At 34.5% G+C, this 26,070-nt stretch overlaps 1 protein-coding gene across 7 annotated transcripts in view; it reads left to right on the top strand.

Annotated features, from left to right (window-relative positions):
- EXOC2 (exocyst complex component 2) overlaps positions 1 to 26,070 on the top strand; it is a 258,548-nt gene that overhangs the window by 213,878 nt on the left and 18,600 nt on the right. The window contains exon 23 of one of the 7 annotated variants that reach the window (XM_056823360.1): positions 402 to 8,135. The exons of 5 other annotated variants lie outside the window; for them this stretch is intronic. In XM_056823360.1, coding sequence (XP_056679338.1) covers positions 402 to 424 — 23 coding nt within the window. In that variant the 3' untranslated portion in view covers positions 425 to 8,135. Of the gene's footprint in view, positions 1 to 401; positions 8,136 to 26,070 lie in introns of those variants that run through there. One more of the 7 variants, XM_007488050.3, reaches the window with a different exon arrangement.

Raw genomic sequence — 26,070 nt, forward strand, 5'->3', positions numbered from 1 at the left:
TTTCCTGATCCTAGGATTCCCTAGAAGAGCTTTTTTTATTCTTCTCCCACTTCTTAAAGTCTTGATTTATTTACAGAGTTTAATTGCCTCATTATCTTTACCTAATACTTCAGACAACTAGACTCCTCAACTCTGGAGTCCATATGTTCCTATATTTTATTTCTTTTATGGAGATGCTGGGGTATAGTGAATGGGATCCCTGACTTTAAATCTGAAAAACTTTTTTTGTTCCAGCCCTAGGTCTTATTGATTTGACCTTGGGCAAGCCACTTGATGTTTCTGAGCTTCAATTTTCTCATATATAAGATATGGATAATAAATCTTATAGGAAATACCTTTTTGGGAGGAAAGTGCTTTAAGTGGTAAAGAACCAAATAAATGTGTGTTTGTCCTTCTTCCAGCTCCTAGCGCAGTGCATGTTTGATGAATGAATACATGAATAAATGAAGAAAGGAAGAACTGGCAAGCATTCCTCCAACCTGTTCTGATATTGCTTTAGTGTTAGCATCTGCCAAGAAATCAACTCCTTTTTTTAAGAGGAAAAAAAGTATTTATTTTCACCTTCTCAATAAGCAATTTTTTTTTTTGCTTGTCAGTGATGGGGGGATAGGGGAACTTAAAGTTTAAGTAACATAATGGGCATTGGTAAATGTCAGAATTTCACCATTTCCATGCCACCTACTACCTCCTCCCCAGCATTATTATTTATAGAATTCGAAATGAATTAAATCAAAAAAAGATTATTAGGGAAAAATATTTGCTAATAATCCTCATGTCTTTGGTCTACTTAATAACAACAGTAATAATAATAGGTAACATTTAAATGGCACTTTCAGCTTTGCAATGGGATTTATATAAATTATCACATTTGATCCTTATGACAACCCTGTGAGTAATAAGCATTTATATAGCACCACCCATGCATGCAACAAATACATCAACTCATAAAATACCTTGCCTATGGCTTGCAAGTAAAAGTTTTGATTCTTTAAGAATATGTATTCTAGTATGGGAAAATCATTTAACCTCTGAGCCTCCATTTCCTAATGTGAGAAATGGAAATAATATATTTTCTACATTATAGGACTGTTGTAAAGAAAACATTTTGTAAACCTTAGAGCTTTATATAAATGTTAGTTTTTTGTTACTCCAATAACTATTACCCCAAACTGAAAGCAAAACATTTCAATTTTAAAGCAGGACTACTAAGCAATGTGAAAAAGTCGATAAGGACAACAAAATAATCTATTGTCTTGTAAAAAGAAAATACCAGAAGAACCTAATATTTCTCAACTTTACAATAAGTATATAGACACAATTATAAAATGAAATGAAAACTCAGTTGTGTCTTGAACTTTAAATGACTTGAAACAGGGATGTCCAGAAAGTATTTTGTCTCTCAGAGTAAACCAAAGACAAGTAATGTTAATATAATCTTCATATTGTACAAGACGTTTTCTGGGTTGTGGACTCATTCTGGGATCAATTGACTTCAATTTTCTGATAATCTCTCATAGTAATAATCATAATGTTTGAGTGACAACCAAAGTAAATTCATAAATACAGTATATCTGGAAAGCCATTCTTCATTTGTGAAATTGCTGTCATTTTTTTTTTTACAAATGGTATGACAGCCTATTATTACAATAACAACTTCAGGAATTCTATGTAGACTACCTATCACTTTTAACAAGTTTGTGTATTGAAGAGTTTTAATAATAGGTTTTATGAAATCATGAAAAGCTACCTTCAGGTGTTTTAAAGATGATGGATATGAAAGAAATTGGAGTCTATGGTTGGTTTGTATTAATGAAAGAAAGGGGAAATTGTTATAAATTCTTGGATATGTATTTTGGACTTTTAGATTTTCTGGTAAAGAGGAAGAGGTAAATAAATCTTTTTTTAAACTAAATTAACTGCTTTTGAAGATCATAGTCATAGAATAGTACAGGCTTCCATCTCAAACAAAAGCAACTAATACTGTCTGTAAAGAGCTTTTTTTGTGGTAGGGGAAATTAGGACCTTGATTAATAAAATAGAAATGCAATGAACATAGTTTAACTTTAGATATTCTCATTAATATATTCTTTAAGAGGCAGAAAACCTGGGCAATGAAGAAAGGAACTAGGTTATTCTAATTGGTCTATCCCTCATACAAACTAACAGGAAAATCCCAAGGCTCACATAGGTCTGTGATTCAAAATAAGTGCAGGAATGGAGCTGCTACTTTATCCCATCATTGAAAATGGAAAAACCTTCTTATCTTTATCAATTTAAGATTGATTTCTTTGGGCCGCTACCATTCTAGCAATTTCTATCACTATTATTATCATTACTTCTTCGTGTTTCTCATCTGCAAAAATGGAGAGATTATAAAAGTGGAGGAGTTCCATGGAGACTGGAACAACCTCCAGGAAGTGATGCAGAGCGAGAGGAGCAGAACTAGGAGAACATTGTACACAGAGACTAATACACTGTGGTATAATCGAACGTAATGGACTTCTCCATTAGTGGCGGTGTAATGTCCCTGAACAACTTGCAGGGATCTAGGAGAAAAAAACACCATTCATAAGCAAAGGATAAACTATGGGAGTGGAAACACCGAGAAAAAGCAACTGCCTGAATACAGAGGTTGAGGGGACATGACAGAGGATAGACTCTAAATGAACACTCTAATGCAAATACTATCAACAAAACAATGGGTTCAAATCAAGAAAACATCTAATGCCCAGTGGACTTACGCGTCGGCTATGGGGGGTGGGGGGGAGGAAAAGAAAATGATCTATGTCTTTAACAAATAATGCTTGGAAATGATCAAATAAAATATATTTTTAAAAAATGGAGAGATTATAGTAATTGATCTCTGGGATACCTTCCAGTTTTCAAATTCTATAACTACATATTCTATTTAGTAGGACTGTTAGCATATGCTGTACTTGTTTCTAGGATTAGTCTACTTGCCCTCATTCATTCCTATGAACTTAGAATCATGTATTTGCCTGTACTTGACTACTATATCTTTTTTTCTCCATCTGTATATCTGAGACTTGAGACTAAGATATAACAATCCAGGTACTGGAAATGTATCTACAGGAGCAGCAAGTGACACTGATAGGCTACAAGGTCATTCAAGGAAGGATAGCCAACATGGTGATGGAATTCAAACCATGCTTGCTTGTAGGTATTTTGAAGGAAATGATAATGTTTGTCCTGTGCTAAAATAAGACTTGGGAATATATAATATCTATCTTCAAATAAAGGAGAAAAGATCTTGTGGAAAAGGATTTAAAGTTTTATTTTAGACCCCAGATTACAGAAATACAACCACAATTGGTTGAAAATTAAATAAGAACTTTTGGCTTCATATAAAGGAAAACATTTTACTGATGAGAGCTATCCAGAAGTGTGAGGGGCTATCTCACTAGTAAAAATTCATTTCTAAAGATCTTATGAAGGTCTGATGAGTATTGGGGATTGTAGGAGGGATTGCTATTACAAATACGAGATGAATAGGATTATTTCTAAGGTTCATCAAAACCTAGATTCTATGATACTTTCAATTTGGCAGAAAAGTCCAAGGGAGGAAAGAAGTACTTGTAGGGAAGAACTATTCAGAAAAACAAAGATGGTAGCTTCTAAAAACCACAGCTGTTTTCCCTAGAAATTATTCCAATAAATTTGTGATCTCATTTCCAGCTTACTCCCTCTCATGATGCAAATCCTAGTACAGTCATGTATGCCTATCTTCTTCATCTCTTGTCTATAGTCTTTTATTAAATTCACCTCAGAAGTCATTTCTCTATTTCTCAATATTGGACACTAATGAAACAAGTGAATATTCCAATGATTTTCTCTCATTCTAACTATTTGACCAGACCATCTTTTTTTCCTGGTTACACATTTCTCCAAAAGGATCCTTAATGCAATTTATCTTCATTGCTAATATGTTATAGCCTATTCACTTCTACCATGGTCTCAATCAATTCTTAATGTGATTCTCAACATTGCTTATTTAGGCACTGTTAAAAACGGATGGGGGGAAACAATTTTCTGAATTCAAACTGACATTTTATTGTAGGAAATGTAAATTACAAATGTCAAGATCCAGACTTCCCCCAGCTCAGCCAAAGACCTAAGATTTGAACTGCCCAAGCCTTTTATAGTCTATTAAAAAAAAGTCAAATTGCACAAACTGGGGGTAACTAGGTGACTTAGTGGATTGAGAGCTAGACCTAAAGACAAGAAGTCCTAGGTTCAAATCTGGCCTAAAACACTTCCTAGCTATGTGACTCTGGGCAAGTCAATTAACCCCCATTGCCTAGTATTGATTCCAAGACAGAAGTCAAGGGTTTTGGTTTTTTGTTTTAATTACTCAAACTCTCTCAAAAGGGGGAGAAGGGGTTAGCTGAATGTTTCTTCAGAAGGGGAAAACCAAAGTTTCCCCTTTTAGAAGGTTTCTTTCTCCCAGAAAATCAGGTGATTTCCTAATCACCTTATGAGAGAGAATCATATAGTCCCCTGTATGTATATGATGAAATGGCCAAGATAATTCCATAGTTTCAAAGCCAAAAGAGATACCACAGTCCTAAGTCTGGATATATTCCAAGATGCCAAAGACATATGCCAACTCTTCTTGGCAAAGGTATTTTTTCAAGGGATTTTAGCTGTTATTTTATTCATAATATGATTATTGATTACTGATTCTCATATACACAATTATTCAAATAATAATTGGTATTAGTCCTTATAATTTATCACAAAAATACTGGTTGAAAATATAAAGCTATATAGAAGCATAAAACAGTGAATGTAAACTGAAATTGCTTAATTAGATTATCTTTAACACTCCTGTAGAAGTTGATAAGCCTTTGTTTCAGGGAAAAGCTTGGAATCATTAAGTGAAATTTACGGCTTTCCAAAGATAATCCAGGCCAACCTCCTCCTGCTGCTCAATTCTGGGCCCAATATATTTTCAATTTACAGTGTCCCAGATTGTGTACTCATAAGCTCTGTGTCAAGAGTTCTTAAAATTTTTGACAGTCTGCTGAAGCTATGGGCCTCATCCCAATGTTATAAAATGCATAAGATTGCCATTTAAAGTAATTATGTTGAAATACTGTTATTGGGATAATAGAAAATAAGTTCTAAGGATGGATCCTATGTTAAATATCCCTGCCATATGAGTTGTTAATCTAGCTACATAACATAGTTTGGACAATAGATACTCAACATATACTTGATTTTTCATGGCTACATATTTAGATTCAATTCTTTTAAGTGAGTGTGGCACTCATTTAAGAGATTTTGTAATGTTCTGTGACTTGATGAAATCAACATGTTACCTGCAAACAAGGATATCTCAAAGAATTCACTACCTATAGGGAAATCTGGCTTTGATTTGAACTCTGTGCTAAACTTTCTCTTGACAGTAACATTTGATGATAATAATCATGGGGCTATTAAAAAATTATCCCTACTGCTTCATCTTTTAAGAATTCTTCTAATTTTTGACATATGCATTAGAAATAATTTTCTGACCCAAAGATCCCAGGTTTGGGGACAAAAATCCACTATTCGATAAAAACTTCTGGGAAAATTGGAAGACAGTGTGGGAGAGATTAGGAATTGATCAACACCTCACACCCTACACCAGGATAAATTCAAAATGGGTGAATGACTTAAACATAAAGAAGGAAACCATAAGTAAATTGGGTAAACACAGAATAGTATACATGTCAGACCTTTGGGAGGGGAAAGACTTTAAAACCAAGCAAGACATAGAAAGAATCACAAAATGTAAAATAAATAATTTTGACTACATCAAATTAAAAAGCTTTTGTACAAACAAAACCAATGTAACTAAAATCAGAAGGGAAACAACAAATTGGGAAAAAAATCTTCATAGAAACCTCTGACAAAGGTTTAATTACTCAAATTTATAAAGAGTTAAATCAATTGTACAAAAAATCAAGCCATTCCCCAATTGATAAATGGGCAAGGGACATGGATAGGCAGTTCTCAGATAAAGAAATCAAAACTATTAATAAGCACATGAAGAAGTGTTCTAAATCTCTTATAATCAGAGAGATGCAAATCAAAACAACTCTGAGGTATCACCTCACACCTAGCAGATTGACTAACATGACAGCTATGGAAAGTAATGAATGCTGGAGGGGATGTGGCAAAGTAGGGACATTAATTCATTGCTGGTGGAGTTGTGAACTGATCCAACCATTCTGGAGGGCAATTTGGAACTATGCCCAAAGGGCCATAAAAGAATGTCTACCCTTTGATCCAGCCATAGCACTGCTGGGTCTATACCCCAAAGAGATAATGAACAAAAAGACTTGTACAAAAACATTCATAGCTGTGCTCTTTGTGGTGGCCAAAAATTGGAAAACGAGTGGATGCCCATCAATTGGGGAATGGCTGAACAAATTGTGGTATATGTTGGTGATGGAATACTATTGTGCTAAAAGGAATAATAAAGTGGAGGAGTTCCATGGAGACTGATACGACCTCCAGGAAGTGATGCAGAGCGAGAGGAGCAGAACTAGGAGAACATTGTACACAGAGACAAACACACTGTGGTATAATCGAACGTAATGGACTTCTCCATTAGGGGCGGTGTAATGTCCCTGAACAATCTGCAGGGATCAAGGAGAAAAAACACTATCCATAAGCAGAGGACAAACTGTGGGAGTAGAAACACCGAGGAAAAGCAACTACCTGACTATAGTGGTTGAGGGGACATAACAGAGGAGAGACTCTAAACAAACACTCTAATGCAAATATTAACAACATGGCAATGGGTTTGAATCAAGAACACATGTGATACCCAGTGGAATCACGAGTCGGCTACGGGGGGTGGGAGGGAGGAAAAGAAAATGATCTTTGTCTTTAATGAATAATGCATGGAAATGATCAAATAAAATACTATAAAATTTTTTTAAAAAGATATAGCAAGAAAAAATAAAAGAAATAATTTTCTGAAGAGCCTTAGATAGTGTTTTACTCTCCCAAATCACATGTCTTTGAGAGCCAAGCCAGCGATCTCTCAGAAGGGAGGATCCTTCTTTCTAAGTGTGATGGTCCAGTCAAATAAATGATGAGAAGCACTGTATGCTCAATCCTGTGTTAGGCATCACACAGTGCTCTGCCATGCACAAGGTTTGCATTTATTTTATAGGTTCAGTGAGTACATACTTTCTGGCACAGAATCATTTCTCAACATGCATATTTCCATAGAATCTTACAACAGATTAGAAGCCTAAGGAGATAGTCCATGAAATATTGTTGCTGTAACAGAGATGGAGATGAATGACATGGATAGGGTGATCTGGAGGTTAGTCCCTCCTGACCTAAGGAATGACCAGTTAGGGAAATCATTGTTACTTTAGGTCAGCTTTCACAATCAATCACAATAACTTAGAAGATGGGTAACAAAACATTTTGCAGCTAGGTACAGGGTTAGAGGGTAATTTAACACCAACCAGAATTGGGATTTTCCTCAGTCTCCAAGTTCTGTATTTCCTGTGCTTGATTCAGGCACCTAGCAAGGTTGCTTGGTTGTCATAACAAATCAGTGGAGTGTTTTGTTTCAAAGAAATGATTAATTTGCCTGCAATGGATGTTTAAGTGGAGTGTTTAAGTGTGCCTCTGCTTGTGAGAGAAAGGAGGGGTATTGGTTATTGGTCTTTGGGTTTTAATTCTGTGATTGTAATCTTTGGGAGTAATAATCTGGGGGGATTATATATGTGTTAATCCTATAAGTATTTACTCTCATGTTATTTTTCCTGTTTGGGGTAGAGAACAATAATCATAACAATTCCATTAGAGAGAGAAGTCACACAGGGGAAGGGGGTTGTCAGTGGTTGCCTCATCTTTCTGAAGGTTGCTCCGCTGCCTCCATTTCCCCAGACTGCCACTCTGTCAGACGGTGGGGGTATGATGGCTCTCCACAACATGTGGTTTTACATTCAATAAATAGTAAACAACTAAATCTTTTCCACTCTATTCCTTTTAGCTAATTTTGTGACTGTGAAGATATGATATATATGCTGTAAAAAATCATTTTGGAAAGCCTTTTTGTTGCTTTCACAAGTATTCATCAAGGATGCCTTTAATATATACATTATTCTCAAAAATATTTTATAGAAATTACAAAGCAGGTAAAGGAATTGGTAATTATTACTATTTTTAAATCACTTTTTTGGTAATAAAGTCCAAGTTTTGTTTTTATAATGTACATCTTTGATGACTCAGCCTTTTTAATATATCTGAGCCTTTAATTATTTGAAAATTGCTTCATCAGTAGAATGGACCTTGTCTATCCAGCTGTTTTTTTTCCCATCTTTGTTTTATTTAGTGCCATTTCTATTTCCTTATGAAGTGTGTATAATTTATGGAATTAAAGTTCAAATTTAGGCTTCTGTTGGCTCTAATGGTGTATAATAGTTTATTATAAACATCTTTACAGATCTCTTCTCTTTTTTGTTGTTTGTTGTTCTCCTAGCTCATTCCTAAATCTTCTTAGGATGATTTTACTTTAGTTGGCTCTGTTTCCAAAATTTTTTAGTTATTTTCCCTTCTATACTTTTTACTTTTTTAGGAGGTGAGTTTTACCATTCTTCTCCTTTAAACTGTACAACAGAGTTTATATTCCAGGTCAGTGTGGCCCTTCATTGCCTTTTCTCATTGCCTAGCAAGGTGATAAAGTATTTGCTAGCCAAAAGTGTTTCTTGTTCTTTTGTGCTCTTTGTTATGGTAATTGATTTATATCAGTTAAATTGTTTAAGGCATAGTTCTAGTCTATGTTGAAGTTCTTCCTGGTTTTATTTCCTAACATCAAGAGCTCTCTTCAATCAGTTGAGGTTATTTTTATTTATACAGTATGTCATCTTATTTTATGCTTCTGTTTTCATATTAATTTTGGTCTTTGGTCTAACAAAACAGTGGTCTAACTGGGCAAAGGCTGTTGATTCACGAGTGACTCCTACATCACAAATGATTTCCCACATATTAATAAAAAGTCTCCACAAAGTCCTACTCTAGTATATCATGTTGGCATAGTACTGACCATGAGTTCTCAAAAGCTATAGCAGAGAACAACAAGGTTTGGCATATTCTTCCGTGCTGAAAAGTTTCAAATATGATGCCAGCAAAAAATCATGTTGGCTTTTCAAGGTCTAGCCTAGCAACATATAGAGGAGAAAGCTTATGACTTAGGTCTGGAAATTAAGGATTGTTGATGATAGGAGAAGTGGTCAGTCTCTCCTGTCTACTGTCCTCGTGATTTAGGTATAATGCTTTCTAAATGCATGGCATTGTGATTACATCAGAAAAATGGAAGCCCACACAGAAAACTTACATATCTTACTGAAATTTATTGAAGGCTATTATTATTCAGTGGCTGTGAATCATTTGACCAAAACCTAAAAACTTTTATCTTTATATTTCATACTGTGAAGTATGCTTTTTTTTTAAAGTATGCTTCAAAATAACAAATACCAACAACAAAGAAAAGCCATCACTTTGTTGTAAACATTTACCTGGCCAAGTCCAAAGTGGTTGGACACTATATTTTTCCTAAATCTCATGGCAATAAACTTTGTTCTATTATACAGATAGGAAATGTTATTTGGTTTTAACTAGTCAAGTCATTGAATTAATCAGACTTAAGGAGTTTATTTTGACTTATTCATGGATTATTAAAAGGAAAAAAGTATTTTAGGTTCACCACCATCCTCAGTCTTAGCATTTTCTCCTGTGACCTAGTAGTATTGTAAAGATTAATCATAGTATATATCATGTGCATTCTTAAATGTTACATTTGTACATTTCACATACACACACAAGAAAAATCATGTCCACTGAATGAATTTGGTTTGCTTATTAACTAACTAACTGAGACAAAGAATGGCTATAGAACTGATCCCTTGAATTAAAATATATTTTAAGCATATAGTTTTTGGATGAAGAAATCAAAGGCATATGAACATATGCTATAAATTACTACTGTAATAGTGTGGAAATAAGAAAATGGAAAAACCTGCAACAGAGATGCAATAGCTAAGGCTACCGAACTGTCATTCAAACGAGAACATTCTGTTTGAAATCTGACCAGGAGAAAGGGTTAGAAGAAAAGATCAGACTAACTGAAGTCTGAAGTCTTTCACCTTGAAGACAGAAAGGAGAAGAATCTCTTGGCTTTGGAGGCAGAAGAAAGAAGGATAAAGTCCAGCCATCTCTGATTTGCTCTGTTGTGATACAGTGACTGAACTTCCAGAACTGTCAGCCCATTTTCCCAAATTGAACTATATTCCACCATCCTCCAACCTAAGACTTATTCTATTATTAGGGAAACCCCAAACCCTCTTTCCTTCTATTTCTTATCTTTCCTTACTGCCCAATAAACCCCTTACTTAATTTAAGAAGAGGAGGAGTATTTTATTTGAGACATCATAAAACTCATCCTGAGTTGACTTAAAGAAACCAATAGAAGAATCATCAGGAAAGGGGAGGGAAGAAGAGAGGGTAAAGGGAAGAACGAAGGGTGGAAGGGAGAGGAAGAAGATTAACAACCCTGATCTTTAGCTATTTACCATTTAAATAATCCCTTAGAGGGGATTTGGAAAAATGGGGCCACTGAAACACTGTTGGTCGAACTGTGAACTGTGAATTTTAAAACTACTCCACCCCACCAAAAACAGGTCTGAACCTAAAAATATATAGTACCTCTAAATTTTATAAATATGCCTGCTTTATCATTACACAAATTGCATTTTGAATCATGGATTTGGTTGTTTTTGTTTTTGTTTTTTCAATACACTCTCTGCCTTCATCTTTCATTAGGTGGCATTTTGTTTGAAACTTTGTTTCAGGACTATAATTTTTCAGATACCTGAATGTTCCTTTTAATTGTGTGACTGAAATTGTGATTTGGGCAGAGACAATTTTATGTGCTTTTTATCTACCACAAGGCCTAGTACAAGCCTAGCTATATCAGAGGTTCATTAAATGCTTTTTGACTTGGATTTAATTGAATTTGCATTTCTTTAAAGTAGACTGATACTTCGTGATGAATTTTTAGGAGCTTATTTAAATACCCCAAAACTTCTTATTAGAATTTGCCTATCAAATTTTTTCCAAATTTTATTTGACTGAGTCCGAATGTTCTATCTATATAGCATAGTGTGCTAGGCTTTTGATGCTAGCAATAGTTTTTCTCTATAAAATGAAATATCAGATTATACATGCACTAAAAAGTATGCCTATTAGCTTTTCACTAACAAAATGTACTTAATTCAATTTTGGTTCAAAACTTCCCCAATCAGCCAGAGTAGCATAGAGGAAAATATTTTGGATATAGAGTAATGAGGTGTAGTTGCAGCCCTACTTCAGGTACTTATAGCTTTATGATCAAGGTTGCAAGTCACTTTATAGAATCATAGCATGCCATATCACACTAATAAAACAAACTGACTTTGCAGTCCGTTGAAACCTCCAGATCTTTTTCACATGAACAGTTACTCAACTTACACTTGCAGTTACTTTTTTTAACTCAAATGTAAGATTTGACATTTCTCCCTATTAAATTTCATCTTACTAGATTTGACTCAATAGTTCTAGTTATCAAGGATCTAACCTCTTGTCATCTTCTATGTTAACTACCCTTCCCCACAAACATATGCTTTTATGTCCCAGTTTTTTTATATAAATGTTATGTAGGATTAAGAACTGATCTCTGGGGAACTTCACTAGCAAATTCCTTACTACTTAATATTGAACCATTAATTATTATTCATTGTGCCTGATCATTCAACCAGTTCCAAATCCACCTACCCATACTATTATTTAGCTCATATCTCTTCATCTCATCCAAAAGAATCCTTATATCTTGTCAAAGCTAAATCATTCTTCTGATTTACCACTTTAGAGGCACTCCCTGAAAAGGAAGTAATGTTAATCTCACATGTCATGTTCTTACTGAAGCTCTATGATCATATCCTCCTTTTCTAGATGTTCAGCAACTTTTCCCATTCAGAATTAAGTTAATTGGCCTATGGTTTGAAAATCTGCTTTCTTTTTGTCTTTGAAAATCAGGACACCAGTTGCCCTACTTCACAGTACTTCAGATATCACTGATAGCACTTCAGCAGATGCATAGGCTAGTTTTTTCAGTAGCTGGGGATGTAGCTCATTTATGCCCACTTACTCCAATTCATCAAGGGCAGATAGACGGTTTTATATTTCATTATCTCTTTCACCCTATTTCTTCTTTAAGCTTTTTTTCCCTTTCAAAGAGCTTTGGAAATATTTTTAAATTCTTCCTAGCTAACCATGAGCCTTCCTTCAAAGCACAGCTCAAACATCACCTCCTAATAAGGCCTTTCCTCATGCTGAAACCCTTTACCTTGTATTCACTTTGGAGATACTTTGTATTTACATCCACATTATGAACTCTAATGAATGTAAGCTTCTTCTGGACAGGGACTGTTCTTTTACTTCTACCTTTGTATCCTTAGTGCCTTGGCATAGTGCCTGACACCTTGCACATGCTTAATAAAGATTTGTTGGTTGATTCTGAGTTTTAGTACTCTTTATAGGACCATGCCACACTTTTGTTATTTTTTTAATATCTGGAACTATACATAATATTCACTTGCACATAGTAGGTACTTAATCAATATTTAATTGATTTAAATAAATTTTCTATTACTAGCCTTTGCTTTCTTATTTTGTACATAGGGCACGGGATTGGGAGTCAAGAGGACATGATTCAAATCCTGCCTCAGACACTTATCCACTCTGTGACCCTGCTCAAGTTACTTCTTTGGATCTTGGTATCCTTCTCTGTAAACTAAAAAGTTGAGTTTCATATTCTCTAACATCTTTGCCAGCTGCTATGATCCTTTGTCCATGTCAGTCTCTTTAGGTAAAACCCTCTTTTTCATCCTGATTGAAAATTGTTCTCTTTCACATCTTTAGAATGGCATTCTTAAAAGCTTCTATCTTAAAGAGAGCCTAGTAGAACCAGATCTTAAAGTATACTACAGTTATCAAAACCATTTAGTAATGACTAGAAAATTGTAAAATCAGTGGAACAGATTACAAATGTTACAAGCAGAAACAAATGAAAATAGAAGTATTGAATAAGACTAATGTGCTGGGGTAAGGACTCAAGATAAAAACTACCTGGGGAAACTAGAAAGAAGTCTGGCAGAAATTGTATTTAGACCAAGATCATTCAAGATATACTACATGAAATTCCAACTGGATACCTCATCACGTCATAAAGAAGACATTATAAATAAATTAGAGGTAAGAGTAAGAAAATACTTTTTACAACCACAGATAGGGCATGAGTTCATTGGGTAGAGAGGATCATAGAATAACAATTTTGATTACAGGAAATTTAAAATTTTTTGCACAAACAAAATCAAATTAAAATAAAAAAGGAAACAGCTAACTAGAAGGAAATCTTTATAGCAAATTTATCTGATGAAGGTGTGATACTCAGCATAAAAGGGACATAGTCAAATATATAAAATGATACTAGCCATTATGCAATAAATCAGTGATTAAAGAATATCACTTGGCATTTCTCAAAGGAAAAAAATTCAAATAGATCAACAACTAATAATTAGAAAAATGCAAATTAAAATAACTTAGGTTCTATCTCACACCTGTCAGATTGGCAAAGATGACCTAAAAAATTATAATTGTCAGAGATTGCAGGAAGAAAAGTACACTGATGTACTATTTTTTTAAACCCTTATCTTCTGTCCAAGGCGGAAGAGTGGTAAGGGCTAGGCAATGGGAGTTAAGTGACTTGCCCAGGGTCACACAACTAGGAAGTGTCCGAGGCCAGATTTGAACCTAGGACCTCCCGTCTCTAGGCTTGGCTCTCAGTACACTGAGATACCCAGCTCCCCCACTAATATACTATTGATGGAGTTGTAAACTAAGTCATTCTGGAAAGTAATTTGGCATTGTGCCCCAAGAGGGATTAATATATATCCCTTGTCCTAGAAATATCAAAGAGATCAAAGAAAGAGAAAAAAAGACCTTAATGTTTAAAAATAGTTGAAGCAGTTCTTTGTTTTAGCAAAAAAAAAGAATGGAAATTAAGGAAATGTCCATTAATTTCAGAATAAACAAACAACTTAAATGGCATATAAATATAATGGAATGTCATTGTACTCTAAGAAATGACAAAAGGGAAGTTTTGGGATAAACCTGGAAAGATTTGTGTAAACTGAGTAAAACTAGGAGAACAATTTATAACTACAGCATAATTTAGTAATAACTACAACATTATAAATATAGAATGCCTATTAAGCACTCATGATTTGCCATGTGCTGTACTAAGCACTAGGAATACAAATACAAGCAAGACAGTTCCCACATTCTTTTAGAATGGGAGAAGAAAACCCAGAAAAGATGAGCTGAGGAGCAGGTGGAATGAATGTCATTGCCACATACTATAGAGGTGGCTTGAAGGCCTAGTCTTAACAAAATAAGAAGAAAGCTTGCCCACTAAGGTGGAGGGATTTTGAGGTACAAGGAAGGAATTGAGGGAAAGAAGAAAAAACTTGGTAAGACTTAAGAATGATCATCAGTGCAATGACCAACCACCATGATTCTACACCACCACTGATAAAGCCTTCCACTTACTTCCCAACAAAATGTCGATGATCCAAAGGTAGAGAATGAGACATATACTTTTGGACATGGCAAATGTGTACATTTATTTTGCTTGACTATGCTTATTTGTTATAAAGATTGTGTTTTTTTTTCTTTTCTTTTATTGGGGAATGGTTGGGGTAAAGAAGAGCTAGAGATGATTTTACCAAAAAAAGATGGGAAAAAAGAGGGTTATTGAAGCATTTTTTAAATGCATGGAAAGAAACAATAGAAGTTCCGAAGGAAGCACAGATAAGGACAACTTTGAAAGTAACATAAATTAATTCTATTCCTTTATAAATGCTTAATAAAGATTCAGTTGTATATAATATATTTCTGTCCATATATGAAAATGTTCACAATCTTCAGAATCAAAAAGCTACCTTATTTTTCCTGTGCTGACTTCCCTTGAAAGATTTTAGTCCGTGACATCTTCCTTTTTTTTTTCTCAATCTTTTTGAAATCTGATCTTCCCAAATCTGGGTTTTATGTCTCATAATGTCTACTTTTCCTACATGCTATAAGAAATTCAAAAATGTGTGGCCACTCCCAACCCACTTCTTCCAAGATTATTGCTTATTTTTCAGAAAGTTCAGGAGGAGACATAGACAAATAGAGTAACTTTGTTACTATGTCATTAATAGAAGTTCACAGTTTTTATATATAATAATCTTGATTTATTGAAATGTTCATGGCTCTCAATTTCTTAATAAAAAGAAACATTTTGAAAATTGTTTTCTTTGTAATATTATCTACTTTTTGAAAGATAGCATTAAAAATCACCAACTCCAGAATTTATCCAGGTAATTTATCCATCCCTCCTTCACCCCCATCACAGCTAAGTTATGCTTCTATGCCAAGGTTTGTAACCTATTTCCCAAACCAAACTTGATATGTTTCTCCTTTCTGTTCTAGGGAATGGCTCTATAATATATTCTTATGTTAACAATTTTCTGCCCCTGTTGATCTTTACCCAAATACTCAGGCTTACCTTTTGGTTTCTAGATTTCCTTGTAAAGACACATTTTCTTACTAAAAAATTACTACATTCCCTCTGTTCCCATATCCTTGGGAAATAGTTTCTTTGAAATGAAGGACATTCCCATGCAATCAGTCCTCTAGTCTCATATTTTTTCCTACTAAGTTTATGATGATTGTGGGGGGAGAGAAGGGGAAGAATCTGTCTTATGATTCCATTGTATATATAGTGGAAATAGTATTAATGTTGGAACCAACAGCCCAGTTTAGATCCTGATTCTTCTTTTTGTTCTGTTTGATATGATCTTGGGAAGATCACTTGATCCTCTCTAGACTTCCCTTTGTCTCATCTGTAAAATAAGATACAAGGACTAGATAATATAAGTGCTTTTAAGTGTTCTATAAGTCTTATGGTACTTGGTGTGCATTGTGTATTTACCAGTTTCCCAGAGTTCATTATTTCAAATCACAGTTTCATTTCAGCAAAACTGAAAAGTTTACAATTGCCATTGCCTGTACTTCAGTCTTGAGAGCTATCAATATAGGGAGTTTCATGGTTGTGATAATCTGTTCCCTGCACATTCTTTGTTATAGATGGGGAAAATAAATGATAAAATCATTTCACTTTTATTTTCGTTGCTGGAGATATTTTCAGCTTTCATAGTTGAATTTTCTTTATCTCGGTTAATAAGGCAAGAAGTTACTTTTATTAAAAACCAAAGGGAAATATTAGGAAAGAGAAAGAATATCATAGAGGCAAAATCACCCATTCTGAATTCTGTATTCATAGATACCCATCCAAATCAGCTCCTGATCAATAGTATGAATCAGTCAGTTCCCTATTTTTTTACTATTATTTAATTTATAAATAATCTAGAATAATTGTTTGGGGAGTTAAAAGAAAAATTGGAGTCATTTTCTTCTCCATTGATATTCTTACCTATAATAGTAATAATAACCAGTGCCTTTTTATAGTTTGTTGATCTATACCTCAAGTAACCCTGAGTTCAAATCTGCCCTCAGACAATTACTGATAGGACAATCTTTAGCAAGTCTCTTGACCTCAATTTCTTCAACTGTAGAATAGAAGATCATTTTATCTCATGTTATGAGAATCAGCTGATATATTTTAAAATGTGTACACAGTATCTAGGTATTTCTCATTTGATCCTTACAATAATCCTACAAAGTAGTTGCTGTAATTATCCTCATTATACAGGTGAGGAAGCCTGATCTCAGGGGTTCTTAACAAAATTCAAACTTGGATCTCCCTGACTCCAAATTCAGTGCTCTAGCCACTATGCCACCTATGTTTGAGCATGCACAAAAGATGGATGCCACCTGAGAATGAGGGGGGAGAAGCAGGAGTAGGAAGACATAATGAGCTAGGACATATTTGTGGATATAAAATAGCAGAGGTTGAATTGTTGGAAGAATATAGTTTAGCCTTTTGGCCTATTGCTATCTCATTGTTGTTTACAATAGTCTACCAGCTTCTGGTTGCAAAAATTTTGGAGTTTTTTTTTTTTAGCCAGTTAACTTCTATAGTAGATTATTAGCATACAACTAAGTGTTTGATTTACTTTTATAAAAACCATTCAGTTCTTCTTTAATGTTTCATTTTGACCAAAGAAAAGTACATTGTGAGATATTTATAGTACTTTTTTATGTCTATTTTTATCAGTAGATTGGGACTGGTAACTGATTTAGGGCAAAGGGGTTAAAAACAGGAAATGTGGTTTTTAAAGTGGGTAGTCTCTCCAGAGAGTTTCCAGAGTTTATGGTTTCACCTAATGTCTGAAGAATACCGTGTTTCAAAACAACATTGGGTAGAGTACCTTGAAATCAACCTCACCTTAAAGGAGGAATATTTCCAATAATGGCAGGAAATAGCTCATGGAAATGGTTTGCATTCTCCGTATAAGTTCAAATGATATATTGACCAGAAATTTTCTAGCAGTTGTTTTCTATAATCAAAGAGTAATGTTTTCCCCCAACTTTGTTTTTCAAATGCAATCAAATTATCTATAAATTGGGTTTGAATTTTAATAATTTCCTTTAACCTTTTCCATTACTTAAAAACAAAAGTTACAATTTTTATGAAAGGTTTTTTTCATAGGGCTTTTTAAAAATGAAAAGAAAAAGATTTTCAGTAGATCAGTCAGTCAGACATTTATTGAGTCACTCCTACTAGCTGCCAGGCACTGGGAATATAAAGAAAAAAGGAAATAGCCTCTGCCCTCAAGGAACTTGAATTCAATCAGCAAACAGAAAAACTAAAGTGTGCATAGATGTTATATATGAAGTAGTTCCTTGATAATAGTGGAGATGGGGAGAGGTAGCAGCAAGGGAGACTAGAAAAGGCTTCATGAAGAAAGCGCTACTTAACATGATTTAAGGAAGTTTAATGGTAAGTAGAAAGAGATCATAAACTACAAATGTACCCACATGTTAAATGCATATATCTTTTTTAAAGTGGCCATTCAGGGCACTGAAAAAAGCCTGCCTTGTATCTTTCCCCTACTTACTAGTCACAGTACTTATCTATTATTAATTAGTATTACATGATGAATCTAGGAAAGCAAGCATATTTGTTTTAGTCGTTTAATACTCCATTGGAGCTGTGATATTATAGTTGTAGGTATTTATTTCAGTGGCATAGATTGTAACTCTTCCATGAATTCTCTGCACAAAAGTTTTTGTGCAGTTTTTGTCCATCATTCCTCATAAATATTGCACAGAAGATCATAGGAGCATTCTAGAAGACATTTGTCTATATCTTTTGACATTATTGGGATACCATTTGAGTGCATAAGCTGTCTGTTTACCCCTCACTCCTGCTATATCACTAGCTAAGCCTTTTTCCTGGTCATACATCTCTAATGGTATTTTTTATGCCTTCTTTATATAGGATTTGGTATTCATGATATGACATAATCTTCTTTGCATAACATTTGTTTCTCCATTGCTTTTTGGGTGACCTGCAATTTTCATTTCTTGAGATTGTGGTATTTTGTGATTGTAGAATCACAGAATTTTAGAATTAGAAGAGACTTCAGTCTAACACATACTAAAAGGAATCTCTGCTATAGCATATTAGAAATGGTTATCTGTCCTTTCCTTAAGACTTCCAGGGACAGAATCTTCAAGGACCTCTTCCCAAGGCAGGCCATTCTCCTTTTGGCCAACTCTGATTGTAAGAAAGGTTTGTTATCCCCCTCCTCCCCAGCATCTAGCCTAAATTTCCCCTTCTTCAATTTTCATCCATGCCTTCCACTTCTTCCCTAAAAAGTCTAGACTCTTTTTGATACATTTTAATATAGCTATTATGTCTACTCTCCTTGAGTTTTCCTTCCCAGTTCACTGCCTACCTGCCATGTCTACAGAAACTATTTGTATTAGTGGGAAAACACTATAGGCTATAGATGTATTTCATTTCATCCACTTGGTTTGTTCTAAGTGAAAAATATAGGCTATACTCTTGAACAATTATGAATCCCATTTATGAGATTTTACAGTGTTCCAAAGTTCAGGGTCATCAAAACAATGTAGATGTTCTCCACAAAGAGGAACATGTGGAGCATTACACTATTACTAGAAGATGAAACCATCTCTAGTCAGGGTCAATAATCCAGAAATGTTGAGGATTTTTGGCAGTCTGGGGAATCCTTTGAAACCCTATTAAGAATAATGTGTTTAAATGAAGAAAGTAGCATGCCTAAGATTACAAAGGAGAACAGTTGTATTCAAATATAGTTGTCCAAAATGTTTGGGGGGGGGGTTAAATTCACAGACCCCAGGTTAAGAACTCCTCATCTAGATAGAAAATGGTTACTTTCATTTAAGTTGGGTTCATCAAGTGTTTTAGATAAGGCTGGTCAGACGGGAATTCTTCCCTTGGCCTATAGAGTTGTACCCCCTTTGTGGGTCTTTTATTAGTTGTTAGTAGATTATGTGATCAAGGAAAATAAGGAGAGTAAAATAAAACTGATTAGCTCCCCAGAAGTTGTAGATATAGTAAGAGAAAGAAGTCAACAGGTCATGAAAACATTTGTACAAAACTGGTTTACTGGAATCCCACCATGAGAGGAAAAACCTACAAGTTGTTGCCCAGAGGAAAGACAAGCTATGATGTCTCCATGGGGAATTTCCAAGGCAGACCTGTCCTCTTTCATTCTTTAATACTAGATTATTGAGTAGATGATGTGCTAAATAAATACTATGTGGATAGGGGCACTTTTTTTTCCCAAATAGGGTGACATTTTTATTTTTACAGTAAAGCAGACACATGCCTACAAATGTTTAGAAACTTTTTTTTCATATTCATTTAAGTGAAAAACATAATGTTATTTGGTTTTCCTTAAAATCTGGGGAGAGCTTCTAAAAGTAGGATTCTTACTACATTAGAAGACTAGTCCTTATCACTAACTCAGAAAAGCCATTTTTTTTACTTAGCCTTTCCTAATTGCTATAGGTCAAAGCAATTATATTTTGCCTTTATTAGTAGTATCACTGATAGAATGAACTAGGTTTAATTCTGACTTCTGATAGTTACTAGATATGTAATCATGACAAGTCATGTAATTTCTCAAAACCTCAGTTTCCTCAGCAAAATGACATGGTCCTTATAATAGCCACCCTACAGTTATTGTAAGGCACAAATAAGACAATGCATGTAAAAAATTCTGCAGAATTTTAAAATGCTACATAAATGAGTTATTGTTTTTATCTATAGCATAAATCACGTAGTATAGTAGAAACACTTAAATTCAGTGCTGAAAGACCTGATTTGAATCCTAACGTATTTTGATCAAATGAGATATTTATAAATCGCTTAGCACAGTACCTAGCGCCTGCTAAGTGCTATGTAAATGCTTATTCCCTTCCCATCCCTTCTCTTCCTTTTGTGACACTGGGTAAGACACTTGATCTCTAAAAGCCTCAATTTTCTCTGCCACAAAAGAATGTTAATAATGCTTACACTACCTTCTTCAAAAGTGTGTTGTAAAAATCAAATGAGATAATAAATACTTTTTCAACACACCACAGAACTATTAGAACACAATCATACTGGTGTGTGTGTATGTGTATATATATATACACACACATATATAGTCTTCCTTTCTCTTGAAAGTACAGTGTTTATATGAACAAAAATGATATATAACTGTAGCTTTTCAAAATATCTCATTCTTTTGAATAAAACTTACAGTTGAAAGTATTTGAAACTGGTTAAATGGCCAGATCTTCAGTGTTAACTGGAGAGAGGTAGGTCTCTAGTGGCAAGAATGTATCCTTAGTCCTATTCTTTTTTATTCTTTTATCAGTAACTTGGAGGAAAGATTGTCAGATTTGTGGATGGCACAAAACTTGGAAAGATAGCTAACACTGAGTAAGAGTTAAGATTTCTTAAGTTCCCTACATTCTTCTTTTCTTCCATTTCCAGTTCAGACCTTGCTTTTTACTTTACTAAGAAGTTTGACATTGAGTTCTCAGCTTCTTCACCTCAGAGTGCCTTAATATTATCTCATACATCCTCCTTTCTTTCAGTCTCTGACAAGGAAGTAGCTCTTCTTTTATCCACAGCCAGTCACTCAACATGTGAACTTGGTCCTATTACCTCCTGCCTTCTCCAGCAAATGTATCTTTGGTAATCCTTTTCCCTGGATTTGTCCATTTCTCCCTATCATCTCTTTTCTCCTCTCTCTTTAAATAGGCCCTGATTGCCCCCATGCTTAAAAAATAAAAAATAAAGGTTGAATGATCTGACCCTATCAGCCATCTCCCCAAGCTATTGTTCTATATCTCGCTTCCTTTTTGCCTCCAAAATCCTTGAAAAATCTGTATATGCTCACTGATTCAATTTCCTCTCTTCCTCTTCATTCCTCAATTCTTCGCAGTCCAGCTTCCATCTATATCATGTGAATGAGACTTCCTTGGCCAGAGTTGCCAGTGATACCTTATTTCCAAATTGGGTGATCTTTTTTCAGGTCTAATCCTTGTTGATTTACCTGCTTCATTTGATATTTTTGACCATTTTCCTCATCTGAATTTTTCACATCCCTACTCTCCTGTATTTCCTCCTACCTATGTTACTACTTTTATCAGTCTGCTTTGTGGGCTCATCAGCCATATCACACACACCCTCCCAAAACTATAGGAGTTTCCTAAGGTTCTGTCATGAGCTCTTTTTTCTCTTCTTTCCCTTGATAACTTCACCAGCTCTCAAGAGTTTAACTGTTTCTATTCAGATTATTTACAAATCTATACATCCTGCTCCAGCCTATCCCCTGAACTTCAGTCCTTCATTACCAGTTGCTTATAGAACATTTTATACAGAAGGCAGCTAGATGGTACAGTGAACAGAGAGCTGGACCTGTAGTCAGAAAGAAATGACCCTAACTTTTTAACGCTCAAAGACTATCTGTGTGATCTTGGGCTAGTCACTTAACCTCCATCTGCCTTAGTTTCCTAATCTATAAAATGGGCATAATAACAGGATAGATTAGATATTCTAATATTTTTGGTGCTTAAAACATAGCCTGGCACATTGTAGGTATTTAATAAATGTTTATTTCCTCTGTTTTTTTTTCCTTTCAATTGAGTGCCCCAGAGACATTTTAACATGTCCAAAATTAAATCTGTTATCTTACCCCCTAAATCAAAGATTCTTAGTCATAACCTTTTTCTGTGTGTGTGTGTGTGTGTGTGAGAGAGAGAGAGAGAGAGAGAGAGAGAGAGAGAGAGAGAGAGAGAGAGAGAGAGAGAGAGAGAGATAGACTCCTTTGTCATTCTGGCAAATTCCAGGATGCTAAAGAACCCTTTCTCAGAATTATATTTGTGAATGTATAGAACACATAGGACTGCAAAGGAAACCATTTTAGTGAAATACTATTCACTCTGATTTTTTTTTAAACCCTTACCTTCTGCCTTGGAAACAATAAACAGTACTGGTGTACAGACTAAGGCAAAAGAGTGGTAAGGGCTAGGCAATGGGAGTAAAGTAACTTGGCCAGAGTCACACAGATTTAAACCTAGTACTTCCTATCTCTAGGTTTGGCTCTCAATCCACTGAACTACACAGCTGCCCTCCTAATCATTTTTTAAAAAGAAAGAAAAAGCATCATGGATTCCAAGTTAAGAATTCCTACTCTAAACCCTTATCTTCCAAACTTACCTATTTCTGTCAAAGGCATCATTATCATCCTTCCTATCTCCCAGGCATTATCCTGACCACCTCAATTAGGATCATGTGTCTATATATTTTGTTTCATTACTCATTTTCCATACTTTAGAAGCAGAGGGGAAAGAGATGGAGGAAAAAAAAAACTGCTAGAGACCAGGTTAATAGGTAACTAGTTGATAGGATTTCTGAACCAGAATTGACCTTGGATGGTAATTCTCCTCCCCTCTACATTTGAAAGGAAAGCACAGAGAACTGAAGTGATGTGCTATAGTCAACAGCTTACTAGTGGTAGCTGAAACTAGATCCCAGATTTTCTATCAGTAATCTAATGTACTGTCCTCTCACACCGAGCATACAGACTCTCTTTGCATCCTTCAAGCTAGTTATTTGTAATAGAATAGGGAGAATGAAATTCTTAAGTTAGTTTAAGGATCTTGAGTTTTCAGGCTTCTTTTAGTCCCTACAGGCCTATTGTCCCTAGACATATTATATCCTATTGCTTAAACTCTAGGTTATAACCTTTCCACTCCAGGTCACTCTTATCCCTCCCTCATCTTGTCTCTCATTTTTTTTTAAAACCCTTACCTTCCGTCTTGGAGTCAATACTGTGTATTGGCTCCAAGGCAGAAGAGTGGCAAGGACTAGGCAATGGGGGTCAAGTGACTTGCCCAGGGTCACACAGCTAGGAAGTGGCTGAGGTCAGATTTGAACCTAGGACCTCCCATCTCTAGGCCTGGTTCTCAATCCACTGAGCTACCCAGCTGCCCCCCTTGTCTCTCATTTTTAAAAAGGCTCACAAAATAGTATTTTTTGTAAATTATTTGAATTTTTAGTAAAAATGTATTTACAGCATTAAAACCCATACATTATTAACAACTCTAGTATTTTCCTACCTTGACAAATTTAATTCAAATAAAAAATAACCAAATCAAATTTAATTAGGCTTTTTATTTTATATCCACTTCATCTTGCATATGGAGAAATTCTTTAGACAGCCATTCATTCCATTTATTGTATGAACTTCAACAAATTGAAACAGTTCTCCTAAATCTAAATGCTTTAATAGTGTGTAATTATAAAGACCTGTTGTATTTTGAAAACTTATATCCAACTATTTTTTATGAAGTATAGCCACATGTACTAAGAAACAGAGTGGAAATGATCTTTGAACATTCATTAGTATAGGACAAGCAGAAGTTTCACTGAGAAAATAACAGAGAATACCATTTTCTGTACTTTTTGCCCATGTACCACCTTGGACAGATAAGCTATTGGATTTTTAGGGTTTTGTTTTGTTTTTTTTTTTGCAAAACCATAAAAATATATTATTTAGAGAATGACAGCATTTCACTGAGCTGTCCTTTGTTTTCCAATGATTTAAAATTTTCATTGAACCCTTCCTGACCTATTTTGTGGTTTGGCGAGGAACTCTATTTCTGATCATCCTGAGGACAAGTTACTTCCCTTCTCTTTTCCCATTGAATATACATATAATATATATAATTATAGATATAATACTTTAAGTTGTTTTGAGAAGGATATGGGTAGCATTTATTTCCTTTTTATCTTTTCATTTCCAAGAAACTGTAAAATATAAAATAGAATTATTGCTTGCCCAAGGTTAAAACTAATTTATCCATCGTCATCCTCGGTTACTGAGAGACTACGGCTACTATCCATTTATAATATATAAAAAACATGTAAAACTTGTGGTTTTTCTAAAATTAGGAAGCTCACCATTTTTTTTTCAAATTTCTGACAGCTCAGCTATGATTGTTTGGGTTGAAAGTATGCTGTAATTCCGGCTTTACTATTCACAAATTTGTCTTTGGAATATAATTCATTAATAATATAAAATTTATCTTATCTTACAGAATCTTTTTGTTTTCTAAGCCAGTGCCAGTGATGGGTTCCTACCAGTAAATGTTTTTCATTTCAGGGTCAGAGTAGGAGTTTAGTTTGTATTGTTACTGCCAGTAAGAAGCACTTCACACAATTTGAAAGCATGTAACACTCTTGTTTAAATTTAGTTTTAATTTTAGTTTTTTTAGTCTTTTTTAGTCTTGAGCTCTTTAGAAACTCATTAATGCATCTGATTCTTGAACAGTATTTTAAAACTTGAGCCACTTAAGCCTGTTATTACATTTCTAGTTATCACTTTCATTGATAATCTACTACTTACCTAGCTTTGTGATTTAAGGACAGGTCACTTAACCTTCTTTTGCCTTAGTTTTTGCATCTGTAACTTGAAGTTAATACATACACTACATACCTAACCTGATTATTTTGGAGAAAATTTTTGAGACTTAAAAGTGTTACATAAATGTAAGCTCTTGCTATTTATACACTAAGCAAAATTGTTCTATAATAGCATTATTGAATATATTAGCCAAACCCCTCTTAATGTCATCTTACCCAATACCGTGTTTTAAGAGAGTCAAAGGAGGTTTGGTAGGGTATATGTTCATGTACTTTTGTCGCATATAGTAGGATCGACAAAAGAGTTGCCAAAAATCCCTTTGTCTTTAAATTACATGTCACTATTACATTGAGACTTGAACTGGGGAAGATATTAAATGTTTAATGCTGAATTTAGTTTATAATAATTAGGATTTCATTTTGGGGGAGATAAACAATTGGGCTTGACTTTCATGAAGATTATGATTGGACTGTCATGGGACATATATCAATAGTTTGTGAAATGAAAGCACCTCTAGTAATTTTCCATCATTTTTGTTTCATTTATAGACCTCCTCTCTTTCATCAACCTCAAATAAGGGGAACAGTGAAATCCTGGGTCCTACTTGGTATACTGTCCTCTATCTCCATTGTTCTTTAAATAAAATGGGACTAATAATGCCTGGATACTCTCTAACTTGAAAAATACTGTGATAAGTGAATAAGGTCTAAGGGTTCTAGTTGGATGCTCAATGGAAAAATTATTGAAAGACATGGATAGGAATAGCATAGGATAAGAAATGTGGAGAGAAAGAACCTGCACTAATCATATCAACTACATCAAAGGATCAAATTACAGTATGAAACTTAAGAAACAGCTCCTCAGAAGAAAAACAATATACTAGCCTCTGATGGTGGTCATTATGACCATGAATATAATAGCTCACATTTCTATAACTCTTTAAGTTTTACCCAGATTATGAGCAATCTTTTTGAAACAATACTGACAGATCTTAACTTAAGAGTATATTAGTAGCTCT

This window comes from Monodelphis domestica, chromosome 3, assembly GCF_027887165.1.
Source record: "Monodelphis domestica isolate mMonDom1 chromosome 3, mMonDom1.pri, whole genome shotgun sequence".
Taxonomy (NCBI): domain Eukaryota; kingdom Metazoa; phylum Chordata; class Mammalia; order Didelphimorphia; family Didelphidae; genus Monodelphis; species Monodelphis domestica.